This window comes from Phaenicophaeus curvirostris, chromosome Z (genome assembly GCF_032191515.1).
Source record: "Phaenicophaeus curvirostris isolate KB17595 chromosome Z, BPBGC_Pcur_1.0, whole genome shotgun sequence".
Classification (NCBI taxonomy): Eukaryota; Metazoa; Chordata; class Aves; order Cuculiformes; family Cuculidae; genus Phaenicophaeus; species Phaenicophaeus curvirostris.
This window is the reverse complement of record NC_091431.1, coordinates 67,485,523-67,504,720: the sequence shown is the minus strand read 5'-3', so window position 1 is coordinate 67,504,720 and position 19,198 is coordinate 67,485,523. Positions and strand designations below refer to the sequence as shown.

The following is a 19,198-nucleotide window of genomic DNA, read 5'->3' as shown; positions in this document are numbered from 1 at the left end:
ATTTTCACTGTTACTCATCCCCAATTTTTATTTGCTCACAACTCCACAAACAGCAGAGATATAACTCAGATAATTCTGACATTTTGGAGGAGACATTTCAGTTAATATAGAACTCATCACAGTGAGTTAGTTATTTCAATTATTCCTTTTAGAACCACATTAATTCTTTAATTCTAGGAACACACATGAGCCTTCCTCTGCCAGGGCTCTTATACCCTTATTATTCTTCCTCTCTGGGCTGAGATAAGTGTCCTGCTCACAAGTGCATCCATGCAGCAGGTGCTGACTGATGGGCAGGGGCACTGATGTTTCCAGGAGTGACATCCACATTCATACCAGCTGGGGATGTGCTGTCCCATTTATCCTCCTCCTGGGTATGTTTTGATTTTTTTCCTCATTTATTTTTATAATAAGTGATATTTATGTTATTCCTTAAAGGCTTGCTAAGGAATAGGCACAAAGGTCCATGAACATCCATAAACAATTTTCTTCACTAACAGGATCATGGGATGGGGGGAAGGATTGAGGCCACATGTGCTGCCTGTAGATCCTCGCCCATCATCACAGAATCATTGAATCGCTTGCTTGGAAAAGACTTTTGAGATCATCGAGTCCAACAATACCTGTCCACTACTAAACCCTATCCTTGAGCACATCCACATTGCGGAGCCCCATGAACTTCACACGTGTGGGAGGGGGTGACTGCCTGCTCCTCTCCTCCTGCTGCAGGAATTTTAGGGACACGCAGAGTTGCTCCTGGGAAGCCACACTTTGCACAAACGCAGCTAGTTTGTGGCCATGGGTGCCAGCTGGCACAGCAGCATGTTCCACTTGTGCCCATGTATGAACCCTGCCCGCTGCCAGTCACAGCCTGAGAGGAGACGAACACAAGCCAGCAGTTGCCTAAGTGGCCAGGAAGGACAGCAGCATCTTGGCTTGGATCAGAAATGGTGTGGCCAGCAGGACCAGGGAAGGGATTGTACTCGATGCCGGTGAGGCTGCACCTCAAATCCTGCATTCAGTTTTGAGTCCCTCACCGTGAGAAGGACATTGAGGGGCTGGAGAAGGATCTGGAGCACGGGAGTTATGAGGAGAGGCTGAGGGAACTGGGGTTGTTCCATCAGGAGAAGAGGGGGCTGACAGGAGATCTTATCACTGTCTACAACTGCTCGAAAGGAGGTTGTGCGAGGTGTTGGTTTCTTCCCCCAAGTGACAGGGGACAGGACAAGGGGGAACGGCCTCAAGCTCCGCCAGGGGAGGTTCAGACTGGACATCAGGAAAAAAATTTTCATGGAAAGAGTCATTGGGCACTGGAACAGGCTGCCCAGGGAGGGGGTTGAGTCACCTTCCCTGGAGGGGTTTAAGGGACGGGTGGGTAAAATGCTGAAGGGCAGGGTTTAGTGTATGATGGGAACGGTTGGTCTTGATGATCCAGTGGGTCCTTTCCAACCTTGCAGTTCTATGATTCAATGATTCTATGATCTGCACCAGGGGAGGTTCAGACTAGATAGGAGGAAATGTTTATTTATCGCAAGAGTGGAGAAGCCCTGGCAGAGGCTGCCCAGGGAGGCGCTCAGAGAACGTGCAGCTCTGGCCCTTCGGGACCCGCAGCAGCAGCCACGGCGCGGCTGGCGGGCGGCTGCCCGGCATGAGGCCGAGAGGTCACCCCGCCTCGGGGACTCCATGAGCCGCATCCCGCGGGTCACGTGGGCGACCGCAGGGAACCGGCGACCGCGCGCCCGCCCCCAGGGACGCGGCGGAGTGGGCGGGGGCGTTAACACGGGGTGGGCGGGGGCGTTACCGGGAGCGGGCGGGGCCAGGTGAGAGGCGTGTGTGGGCGTGGCTTACGTCGCGGGGGGCGGTGCGGCGTGGGCCCGTTAAGGGACGCTGAGTGGGCGTGGCCCGCGGCCGCGTTGACCGTGGCTGAGGGGGCGTGGTTTCCGTGAGGGGGCGGGGCTTCGCGCCGGGGGCGTGGTTCGCGCCCCTATTGAGCCGCTCCGCGCGGAACCCCGGCGAGGGGGCGCGGTTTCGGGCCGGGGGGGCGTGGCCGGCGCGGTGAGGTCAGCGGCGGAGCGGTCGCCGTCACAAAAGGAAGTGGCGGCGGCGGCGGCGGCGTCAGGCGGGGAGGGGCCCGCGGGCAGCGGCGGCGGCGGCGGCAGCGGCGGCAGCAGCGCGGGGGGCGGGCGGCCGGGGGGCCGCGCCGCGCCATGGCCCAGCAGCAGATGAGCAGCTCGCAGAAGGCGCTGATGCTGGAGCTGAAGTCGCTGCAGGAGGAACCGGTGGAAGGCTTCCGCATCACCCTGGTGGACGAGTCCGACCTCTACAACTGGGAGGTGGCGATCTTCGGGCCCCCCAACACCCTCTACGAGGGAGGGTACTTCAAGGTAAGGCTTCCCCCGCCGAGCCGCCACCGGGCCCGCCCCGCCGGGCTCCTTTGTGAGCTCCGAGGAGGCGGGACCGCTGCCGCTCTTCTCCCCCCCCCCCCAACCCCGCAATCCCGCAGCCTCCCGGCCTGCCAATCCTCCTTTTTCACCCCAAAAGAAGACAGGTGGCTCCTGGCGGGGAGCGGATCCTTCCCTTCCCCCCGCTCGGCCTGGGTCTGCGCGTGTTTATTGCGGAGGAAGGGGCTCCGCGGCCCATCCGCCCGCTGGGGTGCCGAATTTGGGGTAAAGGCTGCGTTTTCCTCGAAACTCCGTGGTGTTTCAGGGCTGATTTTCATTCTCATTCTTCTCCTCCCAACCCCCTCCCCGGCCTTTTCTTCCTCTCCAAACTTTTACCCCGCGAAGGGCTGCGGCAGCACTTGGTTGGTGAAGGTGGGTAAATGTTTTCAATTCCTCTCGACCTTCCTGCTCATCCAAAAAAACTTTTGTGGTTGTTATTTCCCCTCTTGTAAATACAGCAAGGGAGAAAACTGGCACTGCCGTCCCGGGAAGGTACGGGAGGGAGCAGACAGAGATCCTCAAAACTACTGGAGAAGGAATTGCAAAAAGGAGCAATTAAACCCCACGGTGCCTGCAGAAGACACGTTGCATTGGGCTCACCCCTTTGCACTTGATGCACACTCGGTCTCTGGCAGAACATAGAACGGTTTGGATTGGAAGGGATCTTAAAGATAATCCAGTTTCAACCTCCCTGCCTTGGGCAGGGAAAGAGCCATGGGCAGGGACACTTGCTTCCCCTCATGTAGCAGTTCCCCAGAGTTAACTTTTAGTCATAGCTCCTGTGTCTCCCATTTCATGCCCTTTGGCTTCTGTCAACCTGAAAAAAACAACTTTGGGTGATCCCTTTGCTTGGCTAACGTGCATCTTTTGGCCTCTCTGGGTCAAGGTTTAAGGGCTTTGTTCCACAAAACCAAAATATCCTGTAGCTTGGGGAATAATAGATTTGAGTCACGTTTAGTTTGGCCTCATTGTTTTGAAGGAAGGGAAGGCTTTGGCACAAGGCTTGCCTTTTGTAATGAGCTGGCTGACTTACTCATGTAGGTGCGATAGGTATATTCTTAGGCTCACCTCCATTATTACTTATTCAGGAAGTTGCTAGAGTCTTGGTGTGGTAACTGGGTCATTTTTACATCCGAATGTCTTGGCGACCTCTTCCTGCACTGATATTATGGATCCATTTTTGTCAAAGAAATCACAATGGATCAAAATATTTTTGGTTGGTAGGGGAGCTCTCTGGACTCTTATGTATGTAACTGTTCCTGGAAAGGAGCTGAAGCATCATGTGAAATAACCCAAGGATGCATGTTAACAAGTGTAGGTTTAGGCAAGGCTGCCAGTTGCCTTACCTCAGTATTAGGAATGTGATTTCTTTTTTTTTTTTATTTGATGTCCTTGAACTTCCATGTCTTTCTTCTAAATTCTGCTCACAGATCCTGTGATACTTATTTTGAGAGTGGGAGGCTAAGGTCTCAGAGCAAGAAGGACTTGAAGCGTTTGGAGCAGGTCCAGAGGAGGGCCACGAAAATTATCTGAGGGCTTGAGCACCTCCCTTATGAAGACAGGCTGAGAGAGTTCAGCCTGGAGAAGAGAGGGCTCTGGAGAGACCTTATAGCAACCTTCCAGTACTTATAGCAGACCTCCCAGCCTTCCAGAAAGGGGGTTGCAGGAAAGCTGGGAACAGACTTTTTAGCAAGACCTGTTGTAAAGGGACAAGGACCAATGGTTTTGAACTAAGGGAGGGTAGATTTAGACTGGATTTAAGGAAGAAATATTTTAAAACTACAGTGGTGAAGCACTGCCACACGTTGCCCAGGAGAGTATTGGAGGCTCCATCCCTGGAAATATTCAAGGTCAGGTTGGATGGGGCTCTGAGCAACCAGATCCAGTCAAAAACGTTCCTGCTCACTGCAGGGGAGTTGGACTAGGTGACTTGTAAAGGTCCCTTCCAACCCAAGGCATTTTGTGATTCGATACCTTAACCTCTCTGCAGCAGAGGGATTCCCTTCCAGCAGGATGGCTGGAGTCTATTGTGTTGCTTCTGTATTATTTTTCCTCCTGGAGGGAGCATTTGATATTTGGCTATGCATCCTAAGATCTAAGTCACTGAAAAAGTGGTCTTAGACCCTCTCTCTGTCCCTAGGGAGGAGTCTTGATGCCTTGAGAGGAGATGATCTTGGCTTTTTTTGTATGGGGCTTTCAGGCAGACCTTTAGATGTGTTAGACTTGGCTTACTCTTATCGTTTAGAGATAAAATTTCATTTGGTGGTGTGACTTCTGTGATACAGTCATAGAATACACAAGGTGAGCACTAGTTCGGGTCAGCGTCTGATTTATTTTTCAGATTTCTTGGCTTCATGAGACATCTAGCTTCATCTTGTTTTGTATTTTTAGTTTCCTCAGATGAGGTAAGCAGGATTAGAAATATGCAATTACAGGATGTCATTTTTTTTTAAACTTTGTGGCCATGAGAGTTTGGGATTCTTCCGCTTGAGGTGTGGTAGGAACTGGTGGGAAAGCACAAAGCCTTCTAGTGAAGCTTGAGTATAAATATTTTGAGGAAAACCTGTGTTTAAAGTGAACTTAATAAAGAAAGTGTTAGTGATGGTTGACTGGGAACACAAACGCTTGGTTTGTGCTTATGGATTTATTAGAACTGGTAGCATCAGCTTTTGGCACCTTTTTTATTCTTGGAGAAATACAACCTTACTCCCTGGATTGTTGAACTAGCTGAATAAACTGTAATGAGGAAAATGCTCTCTTTGCACCTCCTTGACAAAAGCTACTGCTGTTACAGGCTGGTTCAACATTTCAACAGATTCTGGTTTCAGTTGTTAATCCCGTATACTGTAGCATATGATAAATTGAAGCAGAAAACGCATACCCTGCCTCAAATGTCAGTTTAAATGGGAGGTTATCAATACCTTGGTGCTGGCTGTGATAAAGTCAGGATCTGCTTAAATATTCAAGCACAGCATCTAAACATATTTTATCCACTAGTACAGCATGCTCAGATCTGCTGCAGAACTTCACACTCTAGGATCTTGCAGCAAGATCAAAAGCACAGCAACCTGTGAAGTGACCGTTGTGTGCCAGCAGCACAGTCGGCGAGGGATGGGAGCAATCCTGAGCCACAAGCCAGCTGAAGGTGCTCATCTGCAGTGGAGGTTCTAGCAACCTTTGCCTCATCTAGTGGCTTCGTTCTCAGTCATACTGAACAGCTGTGGAATGTTGCGGGCAACCCTTTGTTTTAGTTCCAGATTATCACCCTTGAGGAAGGAGCTGAGCTCCCTGGTTATCTCTCATACCTTACTGGCAAGACAAAACTAGCTCAAGGTCAGTGATGCTAAGTCCTCCAAAGAGGTCCAGTGATAAGAGCGAATGTCTGTCCTTCAGCTGGTGTCAGCAAGAAATTGCCAGTTTGACTGAAGGTTTTGGCAGAGTCAGTTGTATTGGACTACAAGTGCGAAATGCAATAGGTGAACTTTGGTTTTGGTCCCTGACTCCCTCAGAGGTTAAGTGTGTAAGTGTGGGTAGAACTTGTGTGTCTAAAATGTTGGTTTGCTTGGAGCTGATTTGGTTATTGACTTTAAGTGACAAAGGGAGGATTTTTCTCAGAATGAAATGCTTTGTGGTCAGTTCATAGATAGGGCCAGTTGCTTCTTCCTAGGCCAGGTGGGAAGGCCACGATGTGCTAAGACAGATCTTTAGATCAGTTTCCACCAGTAGTAGTAGTAGTAGTTCTGAATTGCTCTGGAAATGATGGGAATGTGTTTTTCTGGTTTTGCAGGCACTGCCTGAGCAGTGGAGAACAAGATTGTGGTATAATCTGCAGAACTGTATGTCAGCAGTTTGTCGATGCCACCTTTATGCTATAGGCATCTTCTGTTCAGCCAAGAGGGTTTTTTGCTGCATGGCAGGCGCAACTCTTCACCTTAATTCTGGCAGCTGATACCCACAGGGGGACCACGGCAACAAATGTTATTGAGCTGTGATCTGGTGATGGTAGGTGCTTGTTTGGATAGATTTCAATGGCTGAGGGTTGCTCACGGTGAAACTTTGACAACCTCAGTTAACTGTTGATAAGTCTCTGTCTGGCTTGAAATACAGTGTCTTTAGTGCTTGAGCCCAGAGGCTGATAGACTTCTGCCCAATACCTTGATCAAATGATGGTTTCAGGATACTCGCAGAACTGCTAGAAAGCTTTTCCTGATGGCTTACTCAAAGCTCTGTTCGGTGCAATCACACCTTAGCATCGCAGCTTTTGATTGTTTTTAAAAAAAGGAAATTCTTCCCATTTTCATAGTTGAATGGTGTTCTTGTGCTGGGAGCCTGTCTGCCAGGGAAGGTGCAAGTGTAAAATTAGACAAATAGAAACTTCATTATTAAACACATACCACTGCCCAGAAGCATGGTTTGACCCAGTGTCAAGAAGTGTGTTTGATGTAGAGCAAAAGTCAATATTGGGAGTTCCTTCAGAGGTGAGTTAGGCTGGGTAGATGAAAATGAATGTACCTAACATGAAAGGAAACAAGAAAAAATCACTGCATTGTTAGAGCTGCTATTTGATTGTTCTTAAAGGCAGTTTATTTCTTAAGGTATTTTTGCTGCTTGAAAGAGCAAGTCTTGACATGTAAGTTGAGGGCAGGGGGGAACCCAGGCATGGGTTAGTTTTTCTCAAGTAATTTAGGGGCTCGGTACTTGTCAAGGCACTGTTTTCCTTGCTTTTTGTTACTCATTAACCATGTGCTATTTAGAGTTCTTCATTGTTGTGTCTTGGCTTCTTCAAAGTGATTTGTTTTGATTTCTAAGCAATTTGCAATATGTGAGAATAATTTTTTTTCGGAGCAGGAAATCAATATGGGACTTACTTAGGGATAACCGATAGCAAGAATAAGCACTATGTTTAGAAGTTAGGTACTGTAGGCTACTTCCCAGAAAGCTTGAAATGAAGCAAATAAAAGTTTATTAAGCACTTAGGATTATGTAAGTGGTAGAACATTTAACTCCACATAAATATTTCTTGGTGCCAGGGAAAAAAAGCATGGCACTCTCAGCACAAAAGCTGCCTTTTGCCAGCCTCTGTGCTGCAAGGTTCTGCAGAGCTTCTGTCTCAATGTACTTTGACCATCTATTGTTGTTGCTTTTACAAATCTTTGATACTAATAGGCAGGGGTTTGATGCAGAAAAGGGATATGGAACTGCGGGTGGACAGTGCCCGGAGTTGCTTGCTCTGGGTCTGAAGAACTCCCGTTTAGGGCAGGCTGTCTACAAAGCAAGGGGGCCACTAAGCTGTCTGCAGACAGGGAGGCAGGGAACTTCTGATGTTACAGAATCACAAAATGCTTTGGGCTGGAAGGGACCTTTACAGGTCATCTAGTCCAGCCCCTCTGCAGAAGCAGGGACATCTTAAACTGGATCAGGTTGCTCAGAGCCCCATCCAACCTGACCTTGAATGCTGCCAAGGATGAGGTATCCACCACCTCCCTGAGCAACCTGTGCCAGTGTTCCACCACTCCTACTGTAAAAAAATATCTTCCTTAAATCCAGCCTGAATCTACCCTCCCTTAGTTTAAAGCCATTATTGTGCTTTCACAATGGGCCTGTTCCAATTTTTCCTGTTGGCCCCCTTTAGGTACTGGAAGGCTGCTGTATATTGGCTCACTGATCCTAGGCACAGCTGTCATCTCAGGCCTGGAGAGTATGTTACTGACCCTCACTCTGCTGTTGCAGTTCGGGGGTTTTTTTTGAATGGCTGCTTCAACGGGCTCCACAGAACCTCCCAGGCAACTTTCCTAGCCTGTAGCCTACTTTGGACAGCAGCCTGTCTTCAGGAGGAAACAGGCAAAGTATTGATGGTAACCAGCTCCCTGTCATTTCCCTAGAGCTCCTCTGATCCAGGCAGGGTTATTGGGTATGCCAACAGGCATAAATGGTGATTTCCATTTCTGATACTGCCTGAAAATACAAGGTCATGTGCAGTTAGGTCCTCTTGTATGGCAAGAGGAGAGCTGTAGTGCAGCCCGCCTCTGCCATTAGAATGAAAATTGAAAGCTTTCCATTTGGAAAGATTGAGGGCTGTCTGTTTCCATAATTTTTCCATTCATCAGCCCTATTTCCATGAGTTTACCTAGAATTATCCTTGGATAAGGTAAAATACAACATGATTTTTTCCCTTGGATAACAAAGAACTGTTTCTCTTCAAATTCCTTGCCTGGCTGCTCAAGAAATGGTAATGAAAAGCACGTAGATAGCTTTAAATTTGGTTCATTTCATAGGAGTTAGCAGAAGTTTTTGACTCTCTGGTGTTAGAAGGGTGTTCTTTTTAAATTTTTTTGTGTTAATCCTTAAAATCTGCAGTATTGCAGTGATGTTATGCCAGTGTGGGCCCAAATTTGTAACTTCTCAGAGGCTTAAACATTTTCTTACCTTCCAGTTTCTGGAGTCGTGCTTGCGCTCCCTGTATTGTACGTACATTTACACTAGGTATCTCCTCTTTAATAACATTTTAGGGCTACTGCATTATGCTCATTTTGCATCTAGAGCGTAGGAAATGCTAGAAAAAGAGTGCTTGCAGGACTTTAATTCTGATCTTTGACATGCAGACTGTTTATCTTATGGCCATCATTGGGTGTTCAGAGTAATGGGCAGTACAGACTTAATGGTGGAGGTTTTATGTTGAACTTCGTTGTAACTGAGTTAAAGTTGCAAATATGGCAGTTAATTTGACTAGAGGTTATGTGACTCATAACATAGCAGGTCCTCTTATAATTTGGGCTGCACATGATCAGATATATGCATACACATATGCACGTGCATGAAATTAGCTTGCTATTTCCAGAGTGCTACCTCATTTCTGAAACCTTAGTGTTTTACCCAGCATTATGAGTTGGAGGAATTGCATTTAATCTTGGTAAGCTTTTGTGGTAGAAACTTCCTGAGAGTGTCTCATCTCACTCGTCCAGTTTAATAGTAATAACTTTGGCATTGTGTAGCCTCCGCTGTGGCCAAGATGAGCCAAAATTGATCGATTGCTTAACTCCCTGTTTTCTGAAATATTTTAAATAAATAAATAGTTACCCAAAGTGGCTTACAAATAGGAGAAGAATGATGAAGCTACTGAATTCGGGTGCATGTAATCTCTTCTGGAATCTTGCTTGACTTGAAGAAATGTGGCCTTAAGACTTTCTGGATGCTTGGGATTTTCAATTGAGGCTGTCACTGTGAAAACAGGGGGAACATGAAGGGTCTGTCATAAGTGGGTGGCACTTCCAGGTATCATAGTATGTGTGATTAACACAGAGAAGACTCCCTGGCAGGCAGGCTGTGCTTTGGTCCTTAAGGTTTTGGCACTAAAAGCATGACACAATGTGTTCCCATTGCTCTGTTTTGGTGTCTTAATTATTTAAGTAAGTAGTTTAGAAATCCAGGAAAGGGTTTTTTGCTTGAGAGATGAAATTTAAATTCATAACAGTGTGGACATGTTTGCAATACCCGTAGGACTCTTCATCAAGTTAAGCTATGTGTCTTAGTTAAAGTCTTTAAAACATATGGTTTAGCATTCGTAGTAGCAAAATATTTGGAGGGGTTAATATGCAATTCCTTTTGCCAGAGTATGGAACAGTGTAAGGACCAGTGTTTAGCTAGTTGTACCACTTAGGTTAGATCTTGTGCAATGGACACTTGTCCATTGTGTGAAAATTCTTGTTTTTAAATTAATTTGTAGATATCTGTGCATCTGGAAACCTTTTGCTGTCAGATCCAACCAAATATATCCAAATAATATTGTCTTTTGCAGCCCGTCTGTTGGCCTTATTGAAACAAAAGCCACGCAATGGAGCTTTGACTGACAGTACATCCTGTGAAGACACATTTGGTCTTTCATGAATTTCACTTGTATAAGCCTGTAATTCATGGATGTAAACTACACTGGTGTGCAAGTGTTTGCTTATCTGGGGTAGAGTAACCATCTCTAAAAGCACTTACCTTTATTAAAAGAATGGGCCCCTTATGTATTGAAGAAAACTGAATTTCACCTTGGTGCTCCTGATCACTTTTCTTGCAAAACAGTAACCGTACCCACATTTAGTGGCTGAATGGCTTTCAGTGGTGCATTAAGCAGTATAACCTGAGAGGGTAATGTCTCTTCTGTACCTTTTAAGTGACTTGTAGCTATTATCTAAATCCTTTCTAATTTGTTATTCCTGTGGTAACAAAATGCCCATACCCAAACGTTTCAGAGGAAGATGCGTGGCACTTCTCAGTTAAGGTGGAAAGAAAAGGCCTTGCCTCTTCTTAAGGATGTTGCTTAATTCCTGCCTAACCTCATTTTTTGGTTGTTGTGGCCACAGTACTCAAAATGCTAACGAAAAAAGGCACTGAGGCTTAAAGCTTGTTGAAAACCTAGTATTCAAATTCAGTGGATGATGGTAATGTTTCTTCTGTTGTATAATTATGTAAGTGTCAAGGGGAGGTTTCTGGAGTCAGCCAGTCACATTTAAACAATTCTTTGTAGAGGACTTATTGTCACTTCTTTTTTTTGAAAGAACTCCTAAATGAAACTGAGCTTCTTTTTTATTGCTGTATGATCTCCATTGCAGCAGATAAAAATTAAAGTTTTGAGACCAACATATGGAATGATTTCCATTTCTCAGTGTCTGCCAGAAACCTGAAATCTTATGTGCTTCAAAATTTGACTGATAGGCTTTCTGTGAAATGTAACTGATTTTTTGTTTTTTTCCTGCTGGTAGCGGTCTTTCATTTGTGTGGAAGAAGCTTATGTGCCTTTGGCCTGAAATACAGCAATAGAGGCACTTCTGGGGGAAGCTGGGTAGGTGGGGTAGACTTCACTGAGGCTATGAGCATTTAGGCTTCTGTATTTTGGAGTAAGATATTTTTGAAAATTTGTTTATGTTGAAGTTCCTTTCTACCCTTGGAGGTTTATGGGTAGACTGATAAGAGGCTAAAGACCAGTCTTGGCAGGGTCATTGTGGTGTGTCATTCTGGAGACCTGTTTTAAATGGCAATAACAGCCAAGTTCATGGTCTTGAACCCGTATCATCTATGGCTGCTCTCCAGCTGGAAAGAAATCACTTGTACTGGCTGCTACTAAAGGAGGATGGGGTAAGGCTGCTGGTCTTGAAAGTGGAAGAAATGCACTTTCTTGTGAATATTATGGAATAGGTCTGGCTAGTAGTGCTGCTAGAGATGACTTTGATTTCAGTGATTCGAAGCAGCCTGCTTAATGTTCAGCTTAGAAAAGTAATTGTTCTTTTTCAACCAGTTTGCAGGCTTATTCCGCTTCTTCACTTTTGTTCATGTCTGGTGCGAGTGATACGCTTATGCTTAGACTCTTCAAACAGGGACTATATTTTGCCTGCAAGGGACAATTAACTAATATGCTGGCAGTCAACAAAAGCTGTAAAAAGCCTTACTGTTTAATGGTAATGTCTATGGAGACCACAGCTGGGCTGGCTGCTGTAGGTGTATGCTGCCTACCTTAGCCCAAGGAGCTTCATGCTGGGAGCTGTATGCATGTTGCTGCGTGGTGGATCAGAGCAGGCTAGGTTAAGGATTGTCAGTAACGAACCCAAAGCATTTCATGGCCTGTTCCCAGGCCTCACGGGTGTGCAGTGAAATGTCACATGAGTATAGCTTCAGCAATCTTTGGCGTGTGCACCATATTTGAGATCTTGCCCACTGTCCAAGTAGGAAATGCCACGCGCTGTGGGGTCAGCTCTGAGCAATGGCAGAGGCATGGAGGAAGGTTCTACTATGCTTGGCCGCAAAAGACCTGTCATTGTGGTGCCACCAGGCCTTTTCATCTGTTTTGGAGTGTCTGAGAATCCAAGCCCATCTCAAGTGTCTCCCTCTTCCTTCATCTCTTTTCCTACACTGGACTGACTGCACTTTGGGGCATGACTGAGGGCTGACGTAAGGTCACCATGTCTGATCAGGGCTCCTAATGTCTCAGCTTTGTTCAGTTTTATCTTCCTCTCTGCAGCTATCAGCTTGGCTGACCACATGGATGACTTTCACCTGTTTCCAAGAGAACAGCGAAGTATTTTTGACCTGCCTACTTCTAAGCCATACTAAGGTGGCTAGTTTCTAATATTAAAACAAAATAAAGTTTGCTGGTGGTGCTGGGGAGGGCCTGAATTATACTTCAGCAAATCTAGCAAAAATGGTTGGAGGTTAGTGGAAAGAAAAACTTTTCATGTGTTGGCATCTGCATCAGTTCTGTTGTATTTTTAACTTCCATGCACCAATTTATTTGGGATCTCCTAGCTGCTTTGTTCAACATGCATTAGTTCGTAGCTGGGGTTAAAAGTATTTTTTATTTGGGGTTTTCTTCCCTTTTCTTGTTAAATATAGAGCAGCAGTTTCTGTACTCTTGAAAGAAGAATAGATTCAGTATGTTTCCTGTAATGAACTCTGTATAAATAGTGGGGTTTGCAGTGTTGTCATCCAAACTCTATTCTAAATCCTTACATTTAAAAAAAAAAAAAAAAAAACAAAAAAAAATCCGAAAACCCACAACTTTGAAAGAGATGTTATTTGGCAGGTGAACTTAATCATAGCACTGAGAAGGAGATTCCCTGTTCTCAGAAAGGACTGGAGTTTTGCTAGACTATATTTCTGTGATACATAATTTGTGCAATGGTAGTAATGCAGAAAAAAAGAGGATGAGAAAACTTAGGCTAAGCCTGAAGCCTACTACTAATGCTTGGTTGGGTGACAGGCTGAATTTGGATCTTAATGTGCAGATTAATAACTAGCTGATGCCAACTTGAAGTAAGAGGGTTGTGAGAAATCAGCTTCTTCCAATAATGGTTTGTCTGTTGCTAGGTGCTTTTAGGGCCAACCAAATGTTGTCTTCTGCTAGGTAGCAGCCCACAAACTTTCTTCGGTACATGTTTAGTTGAGCTTTGTTTGTAAAGCTATTAAACATTGCTGTGTCACATTTACTCTGAATGTGAATTGCTACGACCCGATGTAAGACTGAAAGGGATGCACAATCCAGAACTGATCATCTGTTAGGCCCTTTGTGTGGGTGAAGCATGGCACTTGTCGAGAACAGTCTACGGATGCTACACAAACAGGATGAGAGAGCCAGTGCAATGCGTTATTCTAGATCTGTTGGTGAATGTAAGAGGTGCTCATCTGAAGGACACAGGGCTAGGACTGGAAGAGTCATGCAGAAGTATGCGGGCTTTGTACAGCTTTGAATGTGAGATATAGTCAAAATGTTCTCTGACAACAGTAAGAGGCAGTATAATTTAGTGAATAGGGTAGGGACTAGAAATCTTTCTATCTGTAATGGGTTTGTATTCATGATCCTGGATAAATTAACATTTTTATATAAAATGGGTATATCTCATAATAGCATAGTTGACTAAATCTGTAGGTAGAAAGCATTTTGCTTTTTATAAATAGCACATGGGAAAGCTTTCTTCCAAAACAAGTTCAACTTGTATGTTTACAAGTACAGTATTTAAAATTGGAATAGCTGAAGAAATTGTCAAGTGAATAGCTATCAGGCTGCTTGAGCACAAAAGCAGAGAGATTTTTGGAACAAGAACTTCTGATTATTTCTGTTTTTTTAAAAATAAAGACCCGAGCAGTTTCCTGAAGCACCCCAGTACAGATCCTGATGTACTGACAAGTCACACTCCTCTGCACAGACCTTGTCCGTGAGGCAGCTGCAGCAATTCTCTAAGAGCAAAAAATAAAGCTGGGGTTGTGTAACTTAACCTGGGGGAGGAGAGAGACATTCTTGGTGTGGAAGACAGAGCCATCAAGTCAAGGCCTGGGTATGTAGGCTTGCTGGGGGAGATGTGTGCTATGCAGGCTTCACAAATAATTCTCAGAAAGAGTGTATCAGGGAGAATCTGGGTGAACTTCTCATTGGAGGAGGCAAAGCTATGCCTTGGCTGCCCTGTTTGAAATGTCAGAGGGTTTTGCACTGATTTCAGAGCTACTCAGCTTTTTTACCCCATATCTCTGGGATTTCTTTCTGTGTTAATTTCTCCATCTCCTTGTAACCTTCTACAGCCATCCCAGGTCTTCTCTCCTATGCTTGGAAGATAAGGTTCAAAATAAAGCCTGTAAGCATAGTGAAACCTGTGGGATTTGATGTCAAGTGTGGAATGGTCACAGCTCCATAAGAATGGCCAGGGAAACAGCCTGATGTGGCACTTCATGGAGCTGACACATTCACAGTGCGAGATTTGGTTCTGATAAGTTAGGACTAGATTTAAAGTGTATTACTGACATGCCTCCGAGTTCTGTTGTGCTTGTCACCCTGAGTGCAATTACCCAGGCTATGCCACAACACTGAGCTTAAAACACATGGGCAGAATGCCAAATTCTACACTTAGCAAGCACTTTAAATAGAAAACTACAGCACAACTGACCTGCAGGTACCTTTCTTTTTATATGGAACGCTGAAGCTTCTGTGCTTTAATTGTAAATGCATTTATCAAAATACTGTTTTATAATACTTATACAGTAAAATAACATTTTGTCACAGCTTAATGCGATTGCCATGTAGAGTGAGTTTCAGGCAGACTATGAAGTCTTTTCCTGCTCTAGTTTTGTTAACCTTGTATTAATACAGTGAAAGAAATGCTTGGGGCCTTCTCCAGTGACACTGTCACTCAGAGCAAACCACCACGGTTCATGGTACTAAACTGTTGAGATAATTTTGTAGTTTTTAAGTATGCCTGCATTGCAGTAGTTGCACATTTGACCTGTCTCAAGCGCAATTGTAGTCTGGTAGCAACAGCATGATAGTTAACACCAGTTGCAAACTAACCCAGTTTACAGGTTGATTTTGCAGCCCATATTTAATCCCATGTTGCCATGGCTAGACTGCTACCAGTGTCCACATTAATGGATGGAAACCTTGTACACTCGCAGCTGTAAATCTAATTCACCGTAGTGAGGGCCAGGAACGCAAAACTTGGAAGCTGTTGTTGGTATGGCTTCAAATGCTGATGGTAGAAAGACACTGGTATCTTTGGTGGTGGTAGAACTGAACCAGCCCTAGCTTAACTGTTTCTGTTGCTTTATCCCATATTTTATAAGATGTAAATTGTCATCAAAGGTTTGTGATTGAGGCTGTGATGCCTCCTTTTCTGGGTCTAACATAGATGGCCTGGTGGAAGAGGTGCTGTGCTGGGTATTACTTCCCTACTTTTACTGTTGTGAAACTCCTAGACACTGTGTTGTGCCTTCTGAGGACTTCATTGCTGGCAGAGCTCAGCTGAATTGAGCATCAGGTTTTGTAGGTGCTGCTGCAGGGGAATCTCACAGTTTACACCTCACTTAAAATGTGCATATAGTTATGGGGCTTGTCCACTTATCAATTTCTTTGTGGAAGTTCTGTGATCATTTTTAATAAAGACACCTGTGTGGGCATGTATTTCAAGGCCTGGCTGAGTTTGATAAGTATTATAAGGAATACTGAGTTGTTCTTTGCTTCTCTTGGTAACAGAAAACAAAATAGAAGGAGTCTTCAGTGAGTTACTGAAAGCGACAGCACAGGCATGCATAAACCTGGTTTGCATATGTACCTCTGATTTGCATCTTCCCCTTCATCACCTCAGTCAGTGCCTTGGAATTTAAGCTATCAGACTTCTAGGTTTGCAGGAAACCTCACTTCTGAGAATATAATTAAAACTGATCTGTTCCTATGAAAAGAACTTGATTCTTAGGACAGGAGATCTGGACATGTCAAAGGCTACTAAAAGGGATTTTTATTTTTTTTTCTTAAAAAAACCCCAAAACTGATTTCAAAATTATCATTTGTGGCAGCTGATTTCCTAGAAGTCATGGTGAAGGGAAGCCCAAGATAGATGAGCCGAGGTACTGGTGTTGACTGCAGTTGCCAAGACAACTGCTTCATCACTTAAATATCTCTAGGAACATAGCTAGCAAGTGTTAAGCTTGAGAAATGCGGATGGGTTGAGAAGGACCAAGAGCAATGAGCAGCTTGAGGTTTGTACAGGGAACTTATTTGACTGCAATAGGAAGCTGATGTTTTTGGTGGTGGAGTTCTTGAGTGATGCAACCCTGATGGTGGTTCTTTTGTAACAACAGCGTGTCTGGCTGCCTTCTTGCTGCACAAAGCAAGATCCTTCAGGAGAAACACTGACCTCCCAAGATATATTCGTTCCCAAAGATGTGGCTGACGAATGTGGTATAAATTCAGGTTTAATACTACTGGAGTTCTTCATTTTAAGCTGAAAGAGAGGCGGTTTCAACCAGATACTACGAAGAAATTTTTTACTGTGAGGGTACAGTGGCACAGGTCGCCCAGAGAAGTCATGGGAACACCATCCCTGGAGGTGTTCAAGACCAGCTATGGGCAACCTGATCCAGTGGAAGCTGTCCCTGCCCATGGCAGGGGGATTGGAACCAGGTAATCTTTAAGGTCCCTTCTGACCCAAACCATTCTGTGATTTTTGCAGCCCCACTGTTCAATGTAGTTATACAAATACTGCAACAAAATCCAGTTCAAAATAAATTCTGCGTGCAAGCAGATGTAAGTGTGGCAATTGTATTCTGTGACAGAGCTGAGCTGCAGAAGCTACAGCTTTCAGGGATTGTTTTGGGTCCTTGTAGTGCTTATCATGGTGAAAAATAGAGAAATCTTACCATGTGTGTTTTGCTAATCATGATTGCACATGCTGTTCCATGGATCTTTAGGTGAAACTAGTAAGTTTTAATTTTTTACTTACCTTATGGAGCACTTAATTCTTTTTCACATTGGCACAAAAAAGCCTCAGAGAAAGCCTGACTAAAATGAGTGGAGTTTAAGCCAATTGTTTCCTGCTGCCACAAGCATATTTGTAACTGCCAGCTATGACAGGTATTTCTACAGGCACTGAATCTTAAGCAGAACACCGGGTGCTCGGAGAAGTTACGGAAGACTAAGTGTATGCTTTCTGCCTCTCATCTAATAACTGGTTTCTGAGCTTCTCTTTGTGTAGTAACTTGTGAAAAGTCACAGTCAAAACCTTTGTTCAAGTGTAAGTGGAAAACTCATAAGCTGCTACTTGCTGCAAGTGGTGAAAACTGATGGTTGGATCAATTCTGATCATATTTTTCTAGGAAAAAAATCCTTCCCTACCAATATATATAATCCTTTTCTTTTTTTTTTTTTTTTACTTGAACATTTGAAAACTATCTGGTCCCACTGATAGTGGTTACTATACTAGGCAGATCTGGTGTTGCTGTAATGCAGATCCAGTTCAGTACTCTGGTTATTTCATTCAAAACTTCAATAACTTGACCAGCTATTTCTGCTTAGCCACATTTTTTAGCATGGGTAAAAGCTATTCTAACTTTATTTACTAGCCGTGTAAGGCAATGTTATAGTTAATATTTGATCGGACTTCTGAAGCCTTGACAAATTAGAGGGAAGTTTTCTTCGGTGAGTGACATCAACTTCTGCGGTACTTAAGTCCCTGGTGTAACGCAAATACTGATGGTGGGCTTTGTATTCCTGAGTAGCTTTTGCTGAAGAAGCAGTGGCAAAAATGCTTTTTAAGGTTTTCCCCTTTTCTGATTTATAAGCTTTTAACCTTTCTCACCTCTCCTGCTGACCCATCAAGGTATTCTTACACAGAAAGTGCTAATCTTAGACATGGTGCTGCAGACTTCTTAAGGCTTCTGCAACTTCATCTGACACTGATCAAGAGATTAAGCTTCACAAATCACCTCTGGAAGTAGAGTGGTACATCTTCCAAATATTTCCTATAATAGGCAAGGAATATTCAGTTCAAATAAGTGAGGAAGCATGGGATGAAACCTGGATCACCTGATGTAAACTCTTTGAATTCTGTACTTGTAGTGGGCTGCTCTGCTAGTCGAATCTGCTATTCTTTATCTACTTTCACTACTTCAGCAGCTGGAAGTTCCAAAAAGGCATGGTACAATCAAGCCCACCCTCTTGTCAAAATGAAGCTCGCCATTGGGAGCTTTGTAAACTAGGCATATGAGTAGTCTGGCTTTTCTGAAGACAGCATATGGTAGCTGACACTTCAGCTGAAGATGGCTTGGTAATTATAGCTTCTTTGTCTGCATCCCTCTGCCATTTCATGGGGCTAATGGCCAATTAAGCTGCTTTTGGTAGAATCAAGGAAGGAAGGCTGCTAGAAAATATTTGGTTTCTGCACATCTTTAATTATCCTCTCAGGCTTGCACTGGGCCAAAAGCTTGGAGTCCAAGGTATGAGGTCAAAGTGGTTAAACGGTTCTAAAAAGAGTGAGTAGTCCTGCCACAGGAGAAGAGGGTGACAAACCCTCTTCTGAATGGAAGAGGATCTCCATTTTCTGGCTGATCTTTTTTCAGAACAGGCTAAAGCAAGCCTGTTGTTAGACACCTTTGTTTTTCTCTAGCTCCAAGTAGTAGCTGGTTACTGAAATCAGCAGAGAATTTCTTGCTTAGCTGTTTTCTTGTGGTGGTCTGGGTGTTTCCTTGTGATGATCTGGCTTTGAGGGTGAATCACATTGACTCCTGTGTCTTAAACATCTCAATTCTGATTTAATGTGTTGCAAGCATTTGCTAGTATAAATCAGCTGAAGTTTGGCATGGGTTGCTTTTATTCCAAAGTAAACATACTATACAGTTGCTCAGGTTCAAGCTTCTCTAGTGAACTTGTTCAAGTGAAATATGGTTTGATTGTTCTTTGTATGCTGATCCTTGGTGTGATTTCGCCAACAGTTGCTAGAACAATGGGCATGATTTCTACT

At 44.3% G+C, this 19,198-nt stretch overlaps 1 protein-coding gene across 1 annotated transcript in view; it reads left to right on the top strand.

Annotated features, from left to right (window-relative positions):
- The first annotated feature begins 2,071 nt into the window (after nt 1-2,071).
- Nucleotides 2,072-19,198, top strand: part of UBE2R2 (ubiquitin conjugating enzyme E2 R2) — a 61,969-nt gene continuing 44,842 nt past the window's right edge. The window contains exon 1 of the mRNA XM_069880162.1: nt 2,072-2,384. Within this exon, the coding sequence (XP_069736263.1) occupies nt 2,208-2,384 (177 nt within the window). The 5' untranslated portion in view covers nt 2,072-2,207. The remainder of the gene's footprint in view (nt 2,385-19,198) is intronic.